Here is a 22,398-nt window from a genome sequence, read left to right as displayed (position 1 = left end):
CAGAGGGCTCGGGGCTGAACCACGCAAGCAGGTCTTGTCTCTTCTCTGTGATCTCTTGGTTTTCTTCCGACCTCATGGGTAGGCTTTCTCCGGCCCCTTTGCTGTCTCTCCCCACCCACCCCCACCTTCCGCCTCTGAAGGTTGGCAGCCCCAGAGCTCCCTCTCTCAAGCCCCCTTTATTCTCTGTCTACACAGTCTCTCTGTTGGCTTCAGGCTCGTGGTTTTAAATCTATATGCCACAATTCCCAAATTTTATGTCCAGCCCCAATCTCTCCAATCTCCAGACTCCTTTATCCAAGTGGCTAGCTGCCCCCATCACAACAGCATCTCAAACAGGACTGGAACTTAAGCATCACAAACCTCAGTTGAACAGAAGTAGGATTTAAGCTCTTTTGAGACCAGGGACTGCTGTCTTGTTCCCACTTCTAACCCCAGCACCTAGGATGTGAACTTGTACCTGGTGCTTAACAAACATTTGTTAAATGAAAGATTTTTTGACTGTAGGACTTTTTAGAACTTTTTATATGATATTGGGCAACCAAATCACCTGAGGGTAGCATTTTCTAAAATCACTTGACAGCTTTCTTAAGGAGCGCCTAAGGAGACAAGTAACCTGAGCACACCCCTTTAGAAGACTGATCTGGGTGGTGGCACCTTTCTCCCCAGTACAGGCTGGTCAAAACTAGACAATCACACCCCACCAACAGTGCTTCCCATCTTGATGGGTTCACAAGCAAACAGAATGGCTTGAGGGTAAAACAGTGTGAGAGGCTATCCTAAGTGATGTAGGAAACACAGACAGCACCTCACCTGGCAGGGTGCTGGTGGTTTACTTTGGAAGATGAGAGTTCAATTTGAGTTCATAGTACTTAATGACGACTGTCACTGTGATGAGTTAATAGAAAGACAAAAGTGAGAATTATATCACAATATGCAGTGCTATGAATAAATTAATTGCAATCTTATGCCTGCAGAATTGCAGAAATGCTTTTTGGTTAGCAGATCAGGGGAAAGAGGAAGCTGACAGAGAATTTAACTGTATTGTCTGCAGAGAGTAGAGAGCTAGGATGCTAGAGTTTCTGAGCCCTTAGAGAAGAAACCTGGATCCCAAGGAGGCTAAGATACTACAGTAGCGATGAAGACAACAGAACTTCCAAATTCCAAACAGCAGACACTAACCTAACACCAAACAGTCCAAATGAACAGCGATGCCCTGAGAATGAAATCCGTGCATGGTTGGTGAATTCAGAGGTCGGTACTCAGCACCTGGTGAACTAAGAGGTTCTCAGAGGTCCTCACTGGACTGAGCTCTCCAGGGGACTGTGAGTCACTAGAACATAAATGACCCCGAGGTTCAGTAGAGATGACCTATAACAATGAAAATTTGCATTTTGGTAATGTTTTGCAATCCATCGAACGTTTCCATTTAATCCTCAAAATACCCTGTGAGTTATTTCCAGGACAATGTGAACATGTAATTGGTCATCGACAAATATTTACTGAATGAATGCTGAATGTTTAGATAAAACGAAGACAGTATTCAGGAAGTCCCTGTATGCAGTGATGTGCTGGTAAACGCTGGCAACCTGCCTCCCTTCTTCCTCATCACCCCAAAGCCCTGACTTACAGCACTTGCCTATTGCTGTCATGTAAGTGCTCCCACCATTGCTGACGTCAAGCTACCAAACTGGTATCACTGAATGAGGACTTGGGACGAGATATATACAAGTGTTTCTCACGAGCCAAAATGAGCTGGCTCCAACACACGGATCACTTTTTATAATTATCAGCAATCAATCTGAGGAAATTGGAATTACATGGCAATTGATGATATACTTAAATCATTTTCTCTGAGAAAGACATTGATAAACTGTTATTTCAGAAATGAAGAACACCTATTTTAAGGACTAGATCAGCCAACCACTCACTTCGTCTAATCTAAATGGCAAATTATGCTTCTCGTTGCAAAGGTGCAAGACAGGTTAAAAGCCCTGGCAGCAGTGTTCTGAAACCACACGTTACTCTGGGAGGCTATTCGTGCTTCTCTAGAAAGTGCAGCAGGACCTTTATTTTCCAAAGGAGATTGAGTTGCTTATGACTGAAAAAAGAGAAAAAGGGATGATTTAAAGAATGTTTGTACTTCCAAATTTGGGTAAAAATTGTAATACTCTAAACACACAAAAATTCTAGAAATAATAAATCATTTAAGTTTAAAGAGCATTTTTTTAATAAAGAATTAATAGTATGTTAAGTTGATTTTGTCCTTTCAAAATGTACTTGACCATCAAGTTGCTGTTAACCATGGCCCTCCATATCCACAGTTGGTTGAATCCAATAATAAAGAGGGCGGACTATATTAGGCCATTTTTTTTATAAGGGACTTGAGCATCTGCAGAGTTTCGTATCTAAGGGTATCGAGGGACGAGGTCCTTTTTTTTCTTCCTGTTTTACTTTTTCTTTCCTGAATCCCCCAACAGTCTTCCTAAAGTGAGTTTTTATGTTGAATTGAAATATGTATTTTATGTTTTATTTACCAAATAAAGTTTGATGTTTCATCTTCAGATTTAAATTTTTTTCCTGTAAGGATATGCTGTTTAAATGTTAAAATAAAGTAACAATTCCCTGAAGCTGTCAAATTGGATAAAAAAGTCATTTCTTTCCTTTGAAATTCCTCACAATATCTGTTAACAGTGATAGCTGCATGGCATGACACTAAGTTTTACTAAGCAATAAAATCAAGAGCAAGACTCAATCTCACAGATAACCCTACTGTTTGGGTCGAGACAGGGGACAATCTTCCATGCAAATTTATTCAAATTCCTTTCTATGATCTCTGAAACTGGTCTTTGCTCCTTTCATTTGCAACTGGTTTATTTCTCAAATGCCTACTGTATGCCAAGTACTGGGCATAAAAAAACAAGTTCCTCAAAGGACTAACATTCTAGCCAGGAGACCAGGCAAGTTCCGGGACTGACAAACACTGGTGTGTCTCTACAAATGTGCTTTGGGAGTCCAGGAGGGTAAGTGATTAATTTTCTTGGGAAAGATAACAGATGCACAGAAGAAATGGGATAGACCATTCTTGCTTGCCTTCAAACTCTTATCTTCACTCACAAAGAAATCTGAATATTTTAAATGAAAACCAAGTAAGAGCTCTAATAACCTCACGTGATTTTAAAACATAGGATTCCTAACAATACTTTTCCTTAACCTTTGTGTGATATTTTTCTTCTATAAAATAATCTTTGCCTAATGGAGAGAAAAAGGGTCTGAAACATCTCCATATAATCCCCAAAGTTCATTTTACCCATTTTATTTGGTACTTTTCCCACATCAACACATTTTAAAATAATGCATTCCCCATGATTTGAGTTTCACAATGATCTTCTTCCCTTTTCTTGTTCTACTGAGGTCCCCTAGCACAGTGGGAATCAGAAAAGTCTTACCACAAACCCTGGCTCTTATGTTTACTTACTGCTTAGCCCAGGGAAAGTTACTTAATTGTGCTGAGAATCACAATGGGGGTGTAAAATGGGGGTGATAATATCTCCCAGATGGCTTGTTGTGCAGATTAAGTAAAATAATAAAAATAAATTACAAGATAGTAAGTGCTCAGAACAACATATCATAGTAACAACTATTACTTACTGTAAAAACTATAATACACCTAGAACACCTAAAAAGTTGGTATCAGAAGAAAGTACTGAGAAACAAAAATAACTCACAAAATGATAGTGAATTCTTTAAAAATGATGTTGACATTAATTTTGCCAACAAAATACCAAACAACAATCCGAAAAGAAGAATTGATGAAGCCAGTCAGTTACCCAGTGATCTCAGCAGCTTCAAACATTTGCCCTACAAGAGGAAGCCTTAGGCAAAGTCAGTCATTTAAGTAGCCTATCAGGTCTTCCCAGTTAGTCTAGCATCCCTGCTGGTGAGCAATTGGTACTGACAGCCAGGAGTGGCCCCACCCTGAATTCACTTCAAGTGTCACATAATTTATCACCCAGCTCTGTTGGTTCCATCTCTTCGTGATTTCCTAAGTCCACGCCTTTCTGTCCATCTCTTGGATTCTACTACAAGCATCAGGAATGAACTCGCTGCCATCAATGCTTCCGATTTAGATCATTTTTTCCCCCAAATTTACTACAGAATAGTTTATCTCCCATTAACTCATTTACCTCAGTCTTTATGGTTTACAGTATATGGTTATTGCTTAAGTATATAGTTTTTGAAGTCAGATAAGCAGAGTTTATGTTTTGTTCCTGCCATACACTAGCTATGTGACTTGACCAACTTTCTTTATTTCCTGAAGCTTCAGTTTCCCAATATTTAAAGTGGGGAAAATAAAACTCTCTCCTTCTATGAGGTTGTTATAGTGACGGAGCCCCCAGCATCGTGCCTTGCTTTCAGTAAGCGCTCCGTAAATGTTATTATTGTTGTTACTTATCATGTAAATGTTTAGAAATACACGGGAATCTTATAGTCACTACCTACCTGTCACCTGTCCATGTCAACATGTACAAAATAACCCCCAGCAAAATAAACTGCAGCCTTAAATATTTTGACTGAAATACAGTATATGAAGAATTGTAGCATCCTACCATTTAAAGCATTCTAGAGCACATTACTTAATCAGAGCTTTAGGAAGTGGTTAAAAAAACAAAAACCAAAAAAGGATGAATCTTATGTAACGGACTCTGAGACTCCACAAGTAAAAACTGTTCTCAAGACATGAGAGGAGAAATCAAAGAGGCTACAAGACCCAAATGAAATGAATTGGAAAACAGCCAGAGAACTTCGGGAAAAGAGAGGTATATTTTAAAATAAAAAAGAAGACACAGAAGCCTTAGAACTAATCCAAGGGTTACAAACTCTAATGTCTACGTGGCCAGGCTGGGAACATTAATGAGTGAAGCCTGCGGTGAGAATCAGAAAGGCAACCTCTGCAGAGCTGGGCCATCCAGCTCTGGCCTTTCCTTACCGGGTGGGACAGAGGCACAGGCTGCCTCCCCTCATTCCCAAATCCAGCTATGTAGATGCTTTTAAACTGAAAATTTCTGATATGTTAGTGTATTTAGTGAAGTGAATTTTTAGAACTGTTTGAAACACTATGTGAGCTAAACTTGCAAAAGTCCAAGATATATTGAAAGAATAAATAGCTCCTTTATAACAACAGGGCTGTTACAAAGACTTGGAGGCCTTTATGATAAATTCAGTCAACAAAAGGGGAAAGCAAAGAAATGGAACTGACATTTACTGACCTCTTACAATGTGCCTTATATTTTAAAATCTCATTTGAGTCTTACAATCTGTTAGGGAGAAAACACTGTTGTCATTTTCTGAATGAGGAAACTGAGCCCAAGGATGACAGAGAAACTTGCTCTTGGCCACAGAGCTAGGGAACAGAAGGTCAGGGTAGGATTCGTATTTACCTGGACCCCAAACTCCACCATAGCTCTGGTGGTTATTAGAATGCGCCTTGCGGATCCTCAGATACAGGGGCATGATTTTTACAAGGGACGGTTGCTGAGTCTGAACTCCACCCTATTGTTCACATGGAGGCCAGGCCTCTCACTGCTGCTCCAGCAAACGACAGCGCACCATGTGCCGGGAGACTTGGCTCGAGAGCTGCGTGTAAGCTTTGCTCAGCTTTTCTTAGTCAATACAGTAGTCTAGGATGCTTCCACCCCTTTTTTTCTCCCTCTTTCCTTCACTGGAGCCAGACTTGAATTGCATTCTGAGGGCTCGCCCAGCCCATTTTCTCCCTCAGGTCTTTCCTCTAATAAAAAGTCGCACCTGTATCCACCTGGGTTTCTGCTTCTCAGAGGAACTTGACTAACCCAACTGCCAAAAGGCTCACAGGGGCCCTGACTTTGCCTGGGAAAACCAAACTTGGTCCATTAGGAAACCCTGAATAGACACCAGTTGGCAAGGGAAGATGCATCCACCCAGTAATGATTTTTTTCTTTGAAAACTGTATTTGTGCCCTCTCCTGACACCCCGCAAATATGTTAACCGATTGCACGTGACAAGACCACCACCAATATCCAGGAGTGGGTGACAGTCTAGTCCGTGGTAACAGCACACTTAACCCCAACTCACCTGGTCCCGCTGCTTGATCCGTTTGTAAATGTATTCCGCAAAGGGTTGACGAGGGATAAACCTCCCGTGTCCTGCTGTGACACTGAACACTCCATCTTCATACACCACTTTGCCTCTTGAAATAGTCACAAGGGGCACGCCATGGCAAACCATGCCCTCGAAGATGTTGAAGTTAACAGCCTGATGATGTGTTTTTGCTGAAATGGTCCTGTTTGTGAAAACAAAAGGGGCTCCAGGTCATCGTCAGCTTATTTGACAAACATGAAATATTAAAAGAATGACCTAGAAGAAAATTTAGCAACTCTATTCAGCCGCAGCTTCATCACTGGAACAAGTGACTTTAAGAATAGAACATAACATTAACATTTCATTACCAAGTAATTACATTTTCTGAGAGAAAAACCCAATAGATCACTCTTTACGGTGATTAGTGGGGATAGGGTGGGTGGAGGAAGGACACTGTCTCTCGCGGTTACATTTTAAAATGGTTTTTATGTGTATATTTAAAGGACAAAATATTAATTATAAAACATTTCAAACACAGATGCAATGACCCAATACCCCACTCTACAGAATGTTAACATTTTGCAGACACAGCTGAAGCCTCCTCACTACCTCTCCCCATATTGCCTCTCCCTTCCCAGAGGCAATCATTAATTGGTAGTTATCAAGGAACATTATATCTTGAATTTCTTCCCCTGGTCTGTGGCAAAACTGGAAATTTGAGGATAATAAAAATAAAAAAATATGTTAGAATATAATCTCTTAGCATATTGTCATGTATTTGCATATTCATCATGACTCTCAGTAGTTATTAATACTTTTCAATCTTACCACAGTATGATTGATGACTGCTAGGCTGGATATTTGGAAATGTTAGGTATCTCCTTTCCCTAAATCTCATTAAATGGAAAAGGAAAAAAAAATCTGGCAGCAATGGATCATACAAGCATAATCTGAAGTACTTTGTGCAAGCGCCTGCTCTCAGGAATGGATTAAGAACTTTGCCCCAAATCCCAAGTTTAGGTCAAAGGAAAAGCAGCTAAAAGCTCCCCCTCTGCAACCCTAATCTGGAAGCAAGGAGCTGGGAGACTCCCAACGCCACCTCCAGCTGCTGGGTGCAGGAAGACGTGGACATGAACAAGCCAGCACTGGCGTGGTCCTGGGTTCCAGAATCCTGCACCCAACTACATACTCGGTTTTCCACTCCTAACATGTCCAAACAGAATTTTTGATTTTCCATGATGACTACAACCCACCCACTCGAGTTTGCTCCTCGAGTTTCTCATCTCAGTAAATGACACCCTCAGCCACCTTTCTTCACTCTTCAAACCATCATCAAGCCTGCTGGTTCTACCTCCAAAAACATAAATCCCAAACCTGCCCACTCCTCTCCACCTCCGTTGCTCCCACAGAGCCCACACCACCATCATCTCTCATCTGGACAAACCCAACACCTCTTACTAGCCTCTGTGTTTCCACTCTTATCCTCCTACACTCCTCATCACTCTCCACAAAGCTGCTCAAATCATCTTCTAAAAATGAAAATCAGACCAGGTGACTTTTCTATTTGAAAACCTCAATGGCTCCAGTCTGTTCTCCAAGAGTCAAATAACTATTTAAAAAAGTACAGATGATAATGAAATAGAATTTGCTCCCATTGAGAAGTATCAGCATGGAAAAGAAAGGGAGGAGTTTCCTGTATGTCATGTAGATACTTTACAACATTCTATTTCATCTTTACAACACCTCTTCAAGGTAGAGAGTATTTTCCACACTCGGCAGGTAAGTAAATTGAGATTTAGAGAGGTTAAATAACTCGTCAAAGGACCTATGATGACTTTGATGAAACTGGAATCTTTTCATTTTATTTTATGTTTTGTCTGTTCTCTATCATATTGTTGTCTCTTTTCAAGAATGTCACATAGATAGAATCACAGAGTATGTAACGTTTTGAGGGTGGCTTCTTTTTATTTGGCATAACTATTTTGAGATTTATCCAAGTTGTTGTGTGTATCAATAGTTCGTTCCTTTTTAATTGCTGAGTAGGATCCCATTGTATGGACGCACCATACAGTGTTCATCCATTCACCCATGAAGGACATCTGGGTTGTTTCCAGTTTTTGATGACTGTGAATGCAGATGTTATAAACACTCATGTACGTGTTTGGTGTGAATGAGTGGCATCGCTGGTCACATGGCCAGTGTGTGCTGCAACAAAATGAGCGTTCAGTATCCTTAGGGACCAGCTGACTGATAACAGAGAAACATTGAAAAGATCACTAATGAATTGGAGGTAGGCACAAATACAACAATAACTTCAAACACTAAGGAGGAAGGAAGAGAACTGATCAAATAGTAAGTAATGTCACTAAAGTAGGAAAGTGGATAAAAGAGTTAAAGGGTTACCAGGTATAAAACGAGTTATGATGAGTTATGAGTTGGTGACGAAAGATACAAACTTAAAGAAAGTAGATCTAGGAAACAGTACAGCGAAGCTTTAGACCTTCAAGTGAAAATGACTTTTTATGACCATCATAATCTCTCTGCGATATTTCCAGTCTAGGCTGCTGCTTTCCGGTATACCACAGTTACACTGATGGCAGAAACTCTCGGGTTTATATTGCAGAGTGTTACATAAACATGTCGGGACTGATGCTTTAGTAAGGCTGCTATATAGAGAAAGTAAAATGCATAACAATTCATGCTGAGATGGTCATTGACATACAAGAATGGGAGGCAAAAAGGAGAACACCTTAAATCATAAAACTCGATTTTTCCAAACAGGAAGTTAAGAGTTAATAGATGCTGTTAGGAATATAATCTAACAGAAAAAAATAAATTCTATACACAAAAATTGCCATTACAATTTCTAAACTATTGAAAAACCAAACCATAATAATTTTCCAATGATTACTCAATGGAATATTGGGCATATATGAAAGACTAGAATTAAGAATACACTGGGGAAGCAAGGAAAATGATAATTATACAATATTAAATGGAAAAAGTTAGAGAAAGTATGGGAAAATACATATGTATGTGAACAAATGCAAAAGGAAATATACAAAGTCAAGTGCTTGTGTGAGCTAGGAAAAAACAAGTATGAAAAAAAGCAAATATGAAAGCAAAAGGTTGGTGACAGCAAAATATCAAATCAGATTCCTCTGCCTCAGCCAAAATAAAGGTCTTTTTTTTTTTTTTTTGCTTTCCCAGACTTGGGGTTAGCAAGAGAAAGAAGACAATTGGGCAACAGCTAAGTGATTCTCTGTGATAAGGTATTATGTAAATGAGGTCAAATTAATACAAAAAAATGTAAATTCTCAGCATCATTACCAGCAGCAAAGAGAATGTGCTTCCACTTTCACATTCGAAGGTGTCTGACAGGGTGTCATTCCTCACCCAACTTTTTCTTCCAGCTGGAGCTGCAAGTCTCTAATTCTTTAGGAGCGTTCCCACAGCTCAGTCTTCTCTTTCCCCGGGTGCCCTTCTCCCTGCTCCCGTGTGCCCCTCCCTCCCCCATGACTCTGCTCCAAACTCCTGGTTCCATGTCAATTATATGTCAGTAAAGCCGGAAAAGAAAGGAAAGTAAAGGAAGAGGAGAGGAGAGGGGAGGGGAGGGGAGAAGGGGAGGGGAGGGGAGAGGAGGGAGAGAAGAGAAAGAGAAGGGAAGGGAAGGGAAGGGAAAGGAAGGGAAGGGAAGGGAAGGGAAGAGAAGAGAAGAGAAATCCTGGTCCCTAGACGCTTACCCTGACGACCCAGGGCAAAACTGAGCATTTTCCTCTGTGGTCTAGCATTATCTGAATCAATTGTAAATGATATGATCTCTCAGTCAGTCCCACTTCTTCTACTCGGTGCACACTTTAAGACAGGGACTTTGTTGTTTTATCCCCAGCACACAGCAGGTGCTTAATAAATATGTATGAAATGAACAAAAAAAGAATCGCACAATTTCCCTCCTTTAGGTTGTATCTCCTGCCTTCACCGTTCTCTGGGAGATGACTGTGTTTTGGAAATAGAACACTGAATTAAACGGGATGGAAGCATCGAACCCTAAGGTTCTGTTGTGTACTTAACATTTCTGGTGAGCTGTGCAAATTCATTAGTCATAAATAAATCAATAAAGTAACACTGTTATAATAATCATTCCTGGTTGTATCTTACCCGGTTATATGAAACACTTGTTCATCGACACCTAGCAATACTTAGCAATACCAATATTATCAACACTAATAGGTCCTCAGCTAAGCAGCAGTAGCCCATGTCCTGGGTGGTGATGCTGAAATACTGCTGGGTAAGAGCTTGCCCACGGTTCCCACAGTTTGATTCTGAACCTCTGAGAGGTTGGAATCACTTCCACTTTCTGAGAATACTGGGGTATCTGTAACCCTGCCATAGAAAGGCTAAGAAAATGTGGTACATTTTCAGTATTTGTTTTAAACAAAAAATAGAATGCAATATCATCACAAGAGTTATAAAATTATTATAAAATGTATTTAAAATCTATTCATTACGAGTGCATTATGGGAGATGTGGTCCATTACCAGAATGAACACAAGTTCAAAGTCACATAACTGCCTTTGTAAGGATGCCTGTTGTTCCTCTCAACATGCTTCCTCTGTTCCAAGGCAGAAGCCAGGAACCTGCCCTCCCAGCCTCCTTTGCAGCTGGGGCCCAGTCATGTGACCTGGCCTCCTCCAAAAGGATGTCCTCGCACCAGAATTTGCTTGGCAAGCTGGTGGCTCAGGAAGCAGGGGCCACAGAACCCATGTGGGTGAAGATAGAGATGGATAAATCCTGTTTCTCGGGTCAGCTGTGACAGAGGTTTAGCATCAGGGTCCAAGCCCTGCCTCAGTGATGCGATCCATGGTAACTATGCTCAGGGATGGCACTGGGGCTCTCTGTTGTCCTGTGCTAGGCCTGGGGCATTGGTCCTGGCTACACAGCCTCTCAGCCTGCTCTCCCGACCCTCATGAAGATTCTCTGAGCCACCCAATCCTTTCAATACATTCCCCTTTTGTAGAACCATCTAGAATAGATTTCTCTTGGTGACAGCTAAGGACCCTGCCTGATACATCCTTTTTTCCCCCTTCAATATTTCTAGTGTGCCTCTGGGACTTTTAGAAAAATACCCTTTTGTGATTATCTCAAAAGCATAAATGTGAGGCCTTTCTTGAGCACAAAGCCTGAATCCAATTGCCCTTTAGGCCTCATCCCTATGCTAAGTCTTGGACAGAGGTGAGCATTAAGCACCATTCCTTCACTCCCCATCCAGGGCCACTGTTACATAAAACACAGGAGCAGACCCATCCTTCTCAGAACTTTCTGGAAAAGCAATGAAACATCCTCCAGGTTTTCGTAAGTTGTGCAAAGGGGTTCCCTCAGATGCAGTAGGTGAAGGCCAAAGTCAGACGCATAAAACTTCCCCTGCAGAGCTGGTGGGCCTCATGTCATCTGGGGAGTAGGCAGTGCCTTCAGCACCGGCGAACATCTTGGAAGAAAGCAAGAACACACATGCCCAGGCTCTGACCACAGTGCAGAGTCAGTCAGTGGGCTCACAGGTCATCGTCACAAGGTTCAGCAACACTGTGAGATAAGCTGGAGCAGGTGACATGGGGCTGCTCAATGTGTTTCGGCCACACACGATCCCATCCTGAGAAATGCAGGGTGGCAAGCACTGCAGTCCTGTCCCTTGGCATTCAGTCACCCTTCCTCTGGTGTTGGCACCCCAATTTTTCTTTAAGAAACTTCTCTCCCTTGTTGGAGATAATCTGGCAAGAAGGTTAGGCCTGGCGCCCTATTCTTCCCCAGACAAGAGATGGGAAACTGCATCGTTTCCCAGGAATTTGAATCTTTGGCAGAATGACAAAAAATTTTTTTTAGTGATTGGAGGGTGCATCCTTGAACACAGACCAACTCCTGCTGCAGGCTGCCCAGGGCTGCCTTGGGCTCTGCTCTTTCAAAGCCTGGAGCATTGACTATTCCTTCGTTCTGTGAGCTTCCCAGGGCCTTCCCATAGTGTGTCCCTGCTTACCTGAGGGTAAGTTAGTTGCTATGGTTGGCAGCCAAAGACCCCGACTGAGAAAGCCCTTGTCCTTGGGAGAGTGATTCCCGTAATGAAGAACCCATGGGTGTCTCCGAGGCACAGTTCAAGAGGTCTGTGACTCAAAAAGAAACTAGCAGCGATTTTCCACCAGATCTGTCTGCAGAACAGATGAGAATGTGGGGCAATGCTCTGATTCCATTCACAAGTAAAACCACAGAGCTGTGAGATTCATCAGCAAATATTTTTCAAATTTAACAATATGCTCAGGAGAACAGTATTCATGAGAAACACCTTCTCTCTAATTACTGACTGGCTAGCTAGGCTGCTGGCCTGTCCCGGTGATGACAGCAAGGACAGGTCTGATTAAAGCCTTCCCATCTGCAAAGTGAGGCTGGGGCTCCTGGGCCATTGACTCTTCATTAGCAGAGTCACAGGAAGGGTGTTCTCCAGGGTCACTCTGCCCCCAGGGAAAAGCTGCTCTTTGTCAAACTTGCTCTGAGCCTGAATCAAACAGGCAAGTCCGTCTCTCTGCAAAAGGATGACAAGGCTGTCTTACTGAGTCCCAATTATACACATCTCCAAGGCTCAAGCCGACGGGAAAGCAGAAGCCCTGAAGATAACATTAAGCTATTTTTCAACTTAGCCAATAACTTTGATACCACTCACATCACAGCTGCAGAAAAACATTCTGTCCCTTTGCAAACAGCTTTCTATCAAAGAGCTGCGTGCTCCTATAGATGAGAAAAATCACTGAAGCAAAGCCTGTGGGAGATGGGCACACCGCCCGGTGCGTTCAGAGAGAACACTGTGGAGAGGAAGAGAGTTTCTTAGAACAACGTGGGTCTTCCTGACCCCAGAGAAATGGCTTGTTTAGGTATTTTGTTGTATTTTCTCCGACTCAGCTTTTCATCCATGGCATGAATGGATTCTTACCAGGTTGCCATGAGAACCAAGAAAAAAAGTTAAAAGAATCACGCCAGGCCTGCTTCTTTAAAAGCATATCTCATCTTTTTCCACAGTGTTATAGGACATCTTGTATATTCAACATGAAGGAACAGTAACCATTTAAATCTTCCCAACAACACTATGGGGTAAGTACTATTATTACTCCCATGCAAGAGACAAAGATGCTGAGACACAAAAAGGTGAATAACTCACCCCATGATACAGGCTTAGTAAGCTCCTGGAGCTCAGGTGAGATAAAAGGCTAACGCTGCCCCTTGAAAGCTCTTGGAGAAGCTACTCGGAAAGCAATGAATCAATGACAACACCTTTCGTCCACCAGAAAACAAATGGGAAGCAGCTCGGTCCATACTTCCTGATGTTTCTTACTCTGTTTTCTGTTTAGCAGCAAGAGATTTAGGATGTTATTAAAAATTCCTTAACTGAAACTGGTCACTCCCCATGTGATCACGATGGAAGATATTTTTATGACGTGTGTTCCAACTGTCTATTTCAAACTACTTCTTCTGTCAATTTCCTGGATGTGACAAGTTATGTAAATGGGGAGCAAAGCAACCACATCTCTGGAAATGCTAAATGGTGCTACTTCAAGTACATTGTCATTACTAAGCAAAGTTGCTGCTCACTGCACCCATCAATCTTCCACCCTCTGTTCAGACTTCTGCACCGCCTCCCACTAAAGAGAAAATGGGAATTGCTTCAGCCACGTTATTAAGTCTAAATTGGATAATAACTTGGAACTCTGTTGGTGCTCCGGACGACAATATATTTAATGCAGATTCATAAAAATGCTGCCCACTGACTTAAATAAATAAACTAATCAGGAGAGCCTGCTATTTTGTCCTTGGAGTTATGTCATACAGGTCATGGGTGGTGGTGTAGACCATGGCTAGGTAAACTGGATTTAGACTCTAGAAAGTTGGCTTTGGAAGTAGGTACGACATCTTTCACCGCCTGTGCCTCACACAGCACTGAGCAAATAGAAGGCATTTTATTATACATATTTGTTTATCTGAAAATAAGTTATTAGCAAATTTCGACATTACTACTTAACATAAATATTTCATGTTCTATATACTAGTTTTCAGAAAGTGGGGAACTAAAAATAATTTAGCGTCTTGAAGGAACAGGAGCTGAATGTGAATCAGCAAAAAGCTAGCACAACCCTAGGATGTGGGTCCTATGAATATCAAACAGGTAAGCTGCTCACAGGTGAGGCATGATTATTAGCTTTTGGAAGGCAAGGTTGTTGGCCTAACGTATTGGAAGAGTTAGAAGCAACTTTCTGGGGTAGGGTGTGGACTTGGTCTTATAATTACAACGTAACCCTTCCTGGGAAGCCGCCTTGCTCTGGGCAAGATGACGACGTTTGACACTATCTATGAGCACAACTTGGGCAGAAAAAGATGTGTGTTTTCTACACAGGAATACATTGGGTACAGTTCACACTGTATCCTTCCTGCAGAGTAGGCCAAGTACTTATCATCATGTTCAGCTCTAACACCGTATTTTAGGAAGAAAAAAGACTTACTGGACTATGAACAGAAGACAGTAGGGTTCTCAGCTAAAGGGATGGAAAGAGCAGGCTGGAGAACAGAATGTCTGGGAGACTAAAACTTCACTCTTTTTTGAAAGGATGAAGATGACCTATTTTCCCTCCATCCCTACTGAGGGGAATAAAAAGATGTAGTAAGCATAAACGCTGGCAGATGAAATGTAGTTTGACACTGGAAAATAACTTCCTGACAGTCAGGAGGTGTGTTAGTGAAAAAGAAGAGGAAAGTCTGTGGCCAGGGAAGAGATGGGTGAACGCAGACTGCCAGAGAATTGTATGAATCCCCAAAGGCCAGCTGCCACACCCCGTCAGAGGTTGGCAAGAATTTCCAGCTCTGCTGCCCTAAGAAGGGAGCCCTGGCCTCCACGTTCATGAGAAAGTGATGAGGCAAATGGAAAAGCACGTGATCCTAATTCCAAGTTGCTTCAATTCGAATCCCTCAGCAAGTCCAAAATTGTCATTTTCTTACAATAACCATAACAAATACTTATGGTTTACTCTGTCATGGGCATTGAAAGCATTATCTCATGTAATCCTCACAGTAAGCCTAGGATAGCATATTACCATCATCCCCATTTTATGGATGAGAAGAGTGAGGCTCAAAGAAGTTAAATTCTCCAGAACACAGCTAGCATGTGGCAAAGCTAGGCCTTGAACTTAGGTTTGTGAAGTAAGAAGCTTCCCTTTAATGATGAAAAATGGCTCATTTTAATGGCAGTGCAGGCTCTACACGCTTTTATGGAAGTGACCTGAGACCATCGGTTGATAACTATCCAAAGTGCATGGTACCAAATGCTATGCTTCTGCATTTCTGCCATAGCTGGCAAGTTTTCCCTAATTCTGACTGCTCGAAAACCATCAGTCAGTTTTGAATTGACAGAGCTACTGATGATCCAACCATCCAAATGGAATTTCTTTAGAATTTTCTAGACTTGAATGGGTATTCAATTGTGAGTAGCAAAGTAATCTTTTCCAATCACTTCGTGATTCACCATCTAAAGGCTGTGCTGTGGAACAATGCCAACCAAGAGCCACCCAGACACCAAAGTCTTCCTCAGTGTCACGCTGTGAACTGGAGACCCAGGAGGCCACATGAGGCGCTGACCTTGGATGTCAAAGGAGAAGAGTCTATCATCTCCAAAACCCTAAATCAGGGGTTGGAAAGCTTGAAGGTCAAATCAGGCCCACAATTCGTTTCTGTAAATAAAGTTTTACTGGCACACAGCCATGTTCATTCATTTATGTATTCTCTACAGTTGCTTTTGGACTACAACAGCAGAGTTGAATAGCAGCAACAGAGATTCTATGGCCCATAAAACCTAAAATATTTACTCTCTGGCCCTTTACAAAACAAGTTTGCTGACCCTTGCTCTAAATGCATCTGGGGGCCAAAAAAAAAAAAAAGAGGGGGGAGACTTACAACTTTCATAAGGGAGAGAGACACAGAAAGAAAAAATGAAAGGCCAGGAGAGAGAAAGAAAGAGGAGTAAAGAAAAAAAATAAGAATAAAATGCTCAAAGGAGGACAAAAAAGTGACCAAAAACTTGTGAGGCAGAGGGGACACCAGTGACCATCCCAGCAAGTTCCAGGTGTGGCCATGTCCATCGCCCGCATTGCCTCACCTGCTCTCCCAACAACTCACATTATCATCTCCATGTGACAGATGAGGAAATGGAGACTGGGAGAAGTTGAGAACTTGTCCGAGTTACACAGGAGGTAGGTGGCAGGGCTGGAAATAAAACACAGGCAGGCTGACCCCCCACTCCACCCTCCTTCCACCAGACCCCACCATCCCTGAGCACCCCCTGCTCAAAGGATGAAAGCACTACATTCTTCACTCATTAAAAAGACTACCAGAATGCCTGGACTTTTAACAGTGAGTATCTGCTCTCCATCTGGGGAAGAACTCGGTGACAGCTAATCATCTATTTCCGTCCTGGTGCACTGGAGTGTTTCATCGACCCTCCGAAAATAGAGCATTTAGGAGGCTCTGTCAGAGTTAGAAGCACAGCTCCAAAGTCCCAATTAGCAATAGAGTTGTCTAGTTCAAACTCAACCAGACCTACAGGCAGCGGCTTCGAGGAAGCACTGTCGGGTCACAGAAGCAGGCGCCGGGACTAATGCAGTCACTGCAGCATCACCTCTGTCTGCCTGGAGCAGGCACGAGGCTCAGAATCCAAGGTGGTGATGCCAAAAAGCTGCAGAACCACAGCCTGTGAAACTGACTTAACTTCAGCACCGAGCATGCCTCGGGGCAGCTCATTCATAATGAAGCAGGGAAAGGGAGCGACACCCAAGGAGGGCTGACGAGTTCTCTGCCTCTGCAGAGAGACATGCAGAAACCTGCTGACTCAAGCAAACTAGGGGAACAACTGCCAACATTCACAGGGTGCTTACAGCCCTGGGCATGGCTGCAAAGAACTCCCATGTATTAATTCCCCGACTCAACGGACAGCCTTTGACATGGGGACTAGAATCATGCCCATTTGACAGATGTGGAAATTGAAGCAAACCAAGGTTAAGTAACTCACCCCAGGTTACACGTCTGGAGGTGGGAAGTCCTGGGTTCATGATCCCAGGAGGTCTGACTCCGGAGACCAGGTCTTCACCTCTGTACTGAAGGTGCCCCTTCCCTTTCAGCCCTTTTGGGAGGCTGTAACTTTGCAGTGTTTAAGAGATTAGACACGAGTCAACAAAGCCTGGCCAGAATCCCAGCTCTGCCCTTTCCAGCTGTGTGTCTGAAGCAAATGAATGACTTCTCTGAACCTCTCAGTGTCTCCACCTTAAAACAGACACCCACATTGATAATGGCATCTCTGCCTCAGAGGGTTCAAGTGAAGCAGCAACCAATTTGCAGCTTAAATTACCTGCAGGCTCATCTCCTGGTGTGAGGAGCCACTGGGGCTGCACCTGCTCCGCCTTCCTCTGGATCCTCCATCAGCCGCTCTGACTCCTGGGCCAGGTGTGTGTGCGGCCCCAAGACCAAAGGCAGACACCAGCGCCACACCACCAAGGGCAGGGGCAACAGGGACAGGCGCTGGTGTCACTCTGGTCCTCGTGCTTGTGGTTCCACCTTGGCCGTGCTCTTCCCACTTCTCCTCCTTCCTCCCTTCCCGATGGCCTGCCTGCTGGACTTCAAGCTCCAGCATCAAGCAGCCTTGTGGTCACTGCTTGTACAGCTCCTACAACTGTGGAAAGTCTGCGCATATACACATACATGTATGTGTACGTGTATATGTATATACACGTGTGCGTGTGTGTACGTTCGTGTGTCTGTATCTGTATCTGTATCTCCATATGGCTACTTCTCATTTGAACCCTGACTGATCATGTCCTGGATGGGTTATTTTTGGGATCTCTCTCTCGCTCTCTCCTTGTCTTCTGCTACCCAAAAGCATTCGCCTTTGACATTTTCACTTGCTTTTCTTACATTTGCTAATAGCACCTCAGTGGCTGAGAGCCATGGCCGAGTCATCTAGGATGGTGATAAATAATAGCATTCAGCTGCAGCTTCCATTTACTGCTAGCTTATACATCAAGTCCCAAGCCAGCATCTTTTCATGCCTTATTTTATGTAATCCTCTTTACCATCCAATGGAAGCACAGTTTTTAAAATACTTATTTCATAAATGAAGAAATTGCAGCTCAGAGAAGCTGAGTAACTCAACTAAGTACATAAATAAGAATTTATGTGACTCAAATACAAAGCACTTAACCACTATGCATTCCCTTCCACAGGAAGTGACGCATCCTGAACACAAGTCCGGAGCAAAAGGCACATTTATATGAAGTTTTACCCCCTCTTCTTCCAGAAATACTAAAGCACCTTAAAAGGAAGACATAATGTGAAGTAGGATAATTAGAGACAAAAACAGAACAGAGAACTTTAGAAAAGAAGATGGTAGCAGGCACCTGTGGGTAGTTGAATTTAGGTCTATACAGGAGATTAAACTCATTAGCATAAATTTCTATGCAGAACCTTTCTCCAAAAATAGGCAACCAAAGAATGAATCAATTTTAAGGCATACTGTCATGTTTTCTTTTAGACCTTGTGTACAATTTATTCTCATAATTGCCAGAAAACAAGTGAGGCACGAAAGAGTAGGAAGTTTGTCATCTATTTGGGAATTAGAAATGCTCTTATATAAAAACAAAACAACGTGTTCTATCATATTGCTGAAAGCCATGCTCAGATCATTAAACTCTTCTTGTCTCTGGTTCGTCACTTATATAAATGAGGTAGAATTACTAATTAGGCTTAAAATGCTACCGTAAAGAAAGTTAGATTCTAAGAAATGAGTTTCCTAAGTCCAGAATAAGACCACTATGTCACAGCTCTGACCTACCAGCTATATACAACTCTATTCGCTTCCAGCTTGAGGCAAAGAAGAAAATGAGATGAAGAAGCCATCTTAGTGGAACATTGTAGAAAATCCCTAGCCATCTATGTGTTTATCTCACACTCATTCATTTAATATACATTTATTGATCACTCCTCCATGCCACGCACTGTTCTAGGCACTGCAGGTGCAGCACTGAATAAAACAGATAAACATTCCGACCTCAGTTAAGCTCACACTCTAGTCATGCCTAGTTCTGAATTTCAAGGATCTCTGTGTGATAAACATGACTCTAACATATGAACAAGGTCGATTTTTTCAATAATATAAAGCTTTTCTGTTTATACAAAACACTTTCCTGTAACTGCAGCATGTATTTCTCAAGGTTCTCAAAGAACCTTGGGGAGTTTGCAAGAAGTAAGACAGACCCTTTAAATGAAGAGGCAAATCATAACATGTTACCAAATGAACAATGAATAAAGGGCATGAACAGATACTTCTTTATGAGGAAAAAAACCCCAACGACTAACAAACATAAAAAAATTCAACTTCCTTAGTGCTCAAATATATGCAACTTTAGGTGAAAGGTAACAATTTTTACCTGCCAAAGTAATAAAAATCAAAAGAAAAACGACGATTGCACCTCGAGCTGGTGAGGAACAATGAAGTGGTAACCACACATGCAGAGAACCCTTACTGCATATACCCTTTGATACAGTAATTCTGCCTTTAATTCATCCAATGGAAATAATCAGAAATTTGGACTTAAAATAGCAAAAAAAAAATAAATTTAAAACCTGTAAAAGTAATCTAAGTTAAATGAAAATTAGATGAAGGGCCTCACGTAAAGAAATCATACAGAGAGCCTTCTCTGGAGAAGTGTCCCACACTGTCAGACAGCCAACACTGTTTAATGGCCTGTGCAATGGGACACCTAAGGGGCATTTTAAGTAAACTGCAGGTACAATTTCACCCCACGGACACGCCAACCACGAACTAAATGTGCGGAAGATGCAATGCATAAACAGGAGTGAAACTACGGCTGACAATCTGGAATTCTGGAACTGTTGTTGATTCATCTAAGCTTTCTTTTCTTTACCAGGATCTCACGTTATAAAAGTCATTTACTTTGATACTTCCCTGCTAGTTAATAAATCTCTCGTGTCTTATCACTTTGTATGTGATAATTATATTAATGTTACTTCAAGTGTTACTATATGCCATGCACCATGTTGAAGGTATGCTCTCCTTCCAACAAGCCCAAGAGCTTGGCACTGTGATTAGCATATCTGTATTTGCATATCTGAGAGGAAACTGAGATTGAAGAGGTGAGTAACTTGTCCAAGGTCATGCAGCTAGTATTTGGGATTTGAATTCAGTGACCCAGTTCTAACTCTAAAATCCCATGTCCCTTAACCACTGGGCCACACATCCTGACCTTTTACCTTATATTATAGTTATCTGAAGAGTTTTGTTTTTTGTTTTTTTTTAATCTGTCCAGTAAGGTCCTAAGTTACATTAGGGGAAGACATTTCTCACTCAACTTTGAGCACAATGTCTTGCACCCAGCTGGCACTCAGTAAATGCTTGGGTCGTAAACGAACAAAGCTGCAACTGATTTGAGGTCAATTCTGACTCCTCTACCTCATCCAATTTCCAATCTTTCTCCAGGTTTTCAGGGAGGATTTTTCCTCCAGGGGGAAAAATAACTTAAATCAATTCCTTTTTTCCCATTTCCCTTGTCATTATCTTGTCTGAGGCCTTATCCCCTCAAGCCGGACTCCAGCAATAGCCTCCTAGTCCTTCTCCCAGACTCCAACCCAGCCTGCACACTCGTCACCCTAAAATACTACTTAGTCAAGGTCTCCCAGCTGATGAGCCCAGACAGGAGACTGAAATTCTGAGATCCCAGGGTGGCCAGGTGTGGACAGAGCTCCTAGGCCAGTCACCTTTGACCGAAAGCACCCTCCCAGGTGATGAGCAGTCCTGGTGCAGGCTTAGGCTGAGGATTTGTCTGGACATGGGACTCTCAGGGCTGTGGGAAAACTGCGAATGTTACAGGCAAACCAGGACAAGTTGGTTTTGCTGTATTCTCTTCCCAGTCTCCAGTCCCCTTCTCTTTATTGCCATGTACTCTACAAATAACCATTTTCTACTTACGCCATGTAAAAATAGGGAAGTACAGATTTAGATCAATTCAAATCCCCACACAAAGACATTCAATAGCTTGGGCTGCCTAAGAGAAAATATTCTGTACGTAAACTACCATTCAACGTCCTTGGCAGTCTGGCCAGGATTAATCTTGCCTCCAGCTGCCTGCCATCCTGACCCCCCTGCTCAGCCTCTTGGATCTCTTGATTGCTCATTGAATTATCTTTTCCATTTTTCCTTGTTTACTTCTGACTTTTCCATCTGGAGGGCTTTACTGCCCTCTGTCTACATCTCCCGAGCTGTCCCCAAGGCTTTAACTAATTCAAAGCCCTTTCTCAAACTCACACCAGTTTTCTGGGAAGGCTCGATGACCTCTGCTCAGGACAATTGCCTGGACCACTCATTAGGAGTCAAGCACATGAGAGCCTCACCACTTCCTGAACTGATGTGTTGAGTGATCATAATTTTCCTCTTTCCAGGGTTATCTTACCCTTGCCCGTGTTTATATCTTGTCTGTCCAACCAGAATGCAGCCCCTTTGATGGCAGGTGTTACACTTTATATTTAGGTCCCCCATAGCAGTTAGCAATGCCATATCTTATACAGAGTGAGCATGCAATAACATGTTTATAGATAACTGACTAATCCTGTCTTTCTCCCCCAACCACCTGAGGAATTCAGCAACTCTTCTGCATAGAAAAAACGCTCTAATTTTTTGTGTGTGGGTAAACTGCCTTCTCACTTTTCTGCCTCCAGACTCTTAGCTTTCCTTAAAAGCCTGGTAGGAGAATAGAATCAAGAGCAAAGTATAAACATTTCCCTCCCTGGTGATTAAAAAAGGGGAGGGGGGTGCCTAATCACAGTGTGGGGAGGGCTGGGGGAAGACAGGAAGAAAATATTATAACACAAGTATCAAGAAACCACCTTTAAGAAATTCCGGAGAAATGGAGAGCATTCCAAATGAAGAGAAAGAGACAGAGAAAGGAAGGGAGCAAAGGGCTTCATGGAAAAGAAAAAAACAAAAGGAAGCTGTCTGTTAGAGTCTGGCCAAAGAAACGTGCAGAAAGGCCTGGCACAGATGCCAAGCTCTGCCTTGGCGGGGGGCAGCCTGTGCGACCCCCTCCAGAAGGCCGCCCCAGTGGGTCCACACAGATGGCAGGCCCCCCGCTGCCCAGCCAGCACGCAGCCCCCGGGGCAGGACTGAAGGCCAGCACAGTGAACCGCTGGAAAATTTCC

The 22,398-nt window shown here is 42.6% G+C and overlaps 1 protein-coding gene across 2 annotated transcripts in view; it reads right to left on the bottom strand.

Moving 5' to 3' along the window:
* Nucleotides 1-22,398, bottom strand: part of DPYS (dihydropyrimidinase) — an 81,675-nt gene that overhangs the window by 7,514 nt on the left and 51,763 nt on the right. For both annotated transcript variants that reach the window (XM_032467764.1, XM_032467765.1), the window contains exon 8: nucleotides 6,109-6,316. In XM_032467764.1, coding sequence (XP_032323655.1) covers nucleotides 6,109-6,316 — 208 coding nt within the window. The remainder of the gene's footprint in view (nucleotides 1-6,108; nucleotides 6,317-22,398) is intronic.

The sequence above is a fragment of the Camelus ferus genome, chromosome 25, assembly GCF_009834535.1.
Source record: "Camelus ferus isolate YT-003-E chromosome 25, BCGSAC_Cfer_1.0, whole genome shotgun sequence".
NCBI lineage: Eukaryota > Metazoa > Chordata > Mammalia > Artiodactyla > Camelidae > Camelus > Camelus ferus.
Note: the sequence above shows the minus strand (reverse complement) of the source record. Positions and strands in the feature narration are given on the sequence as shown.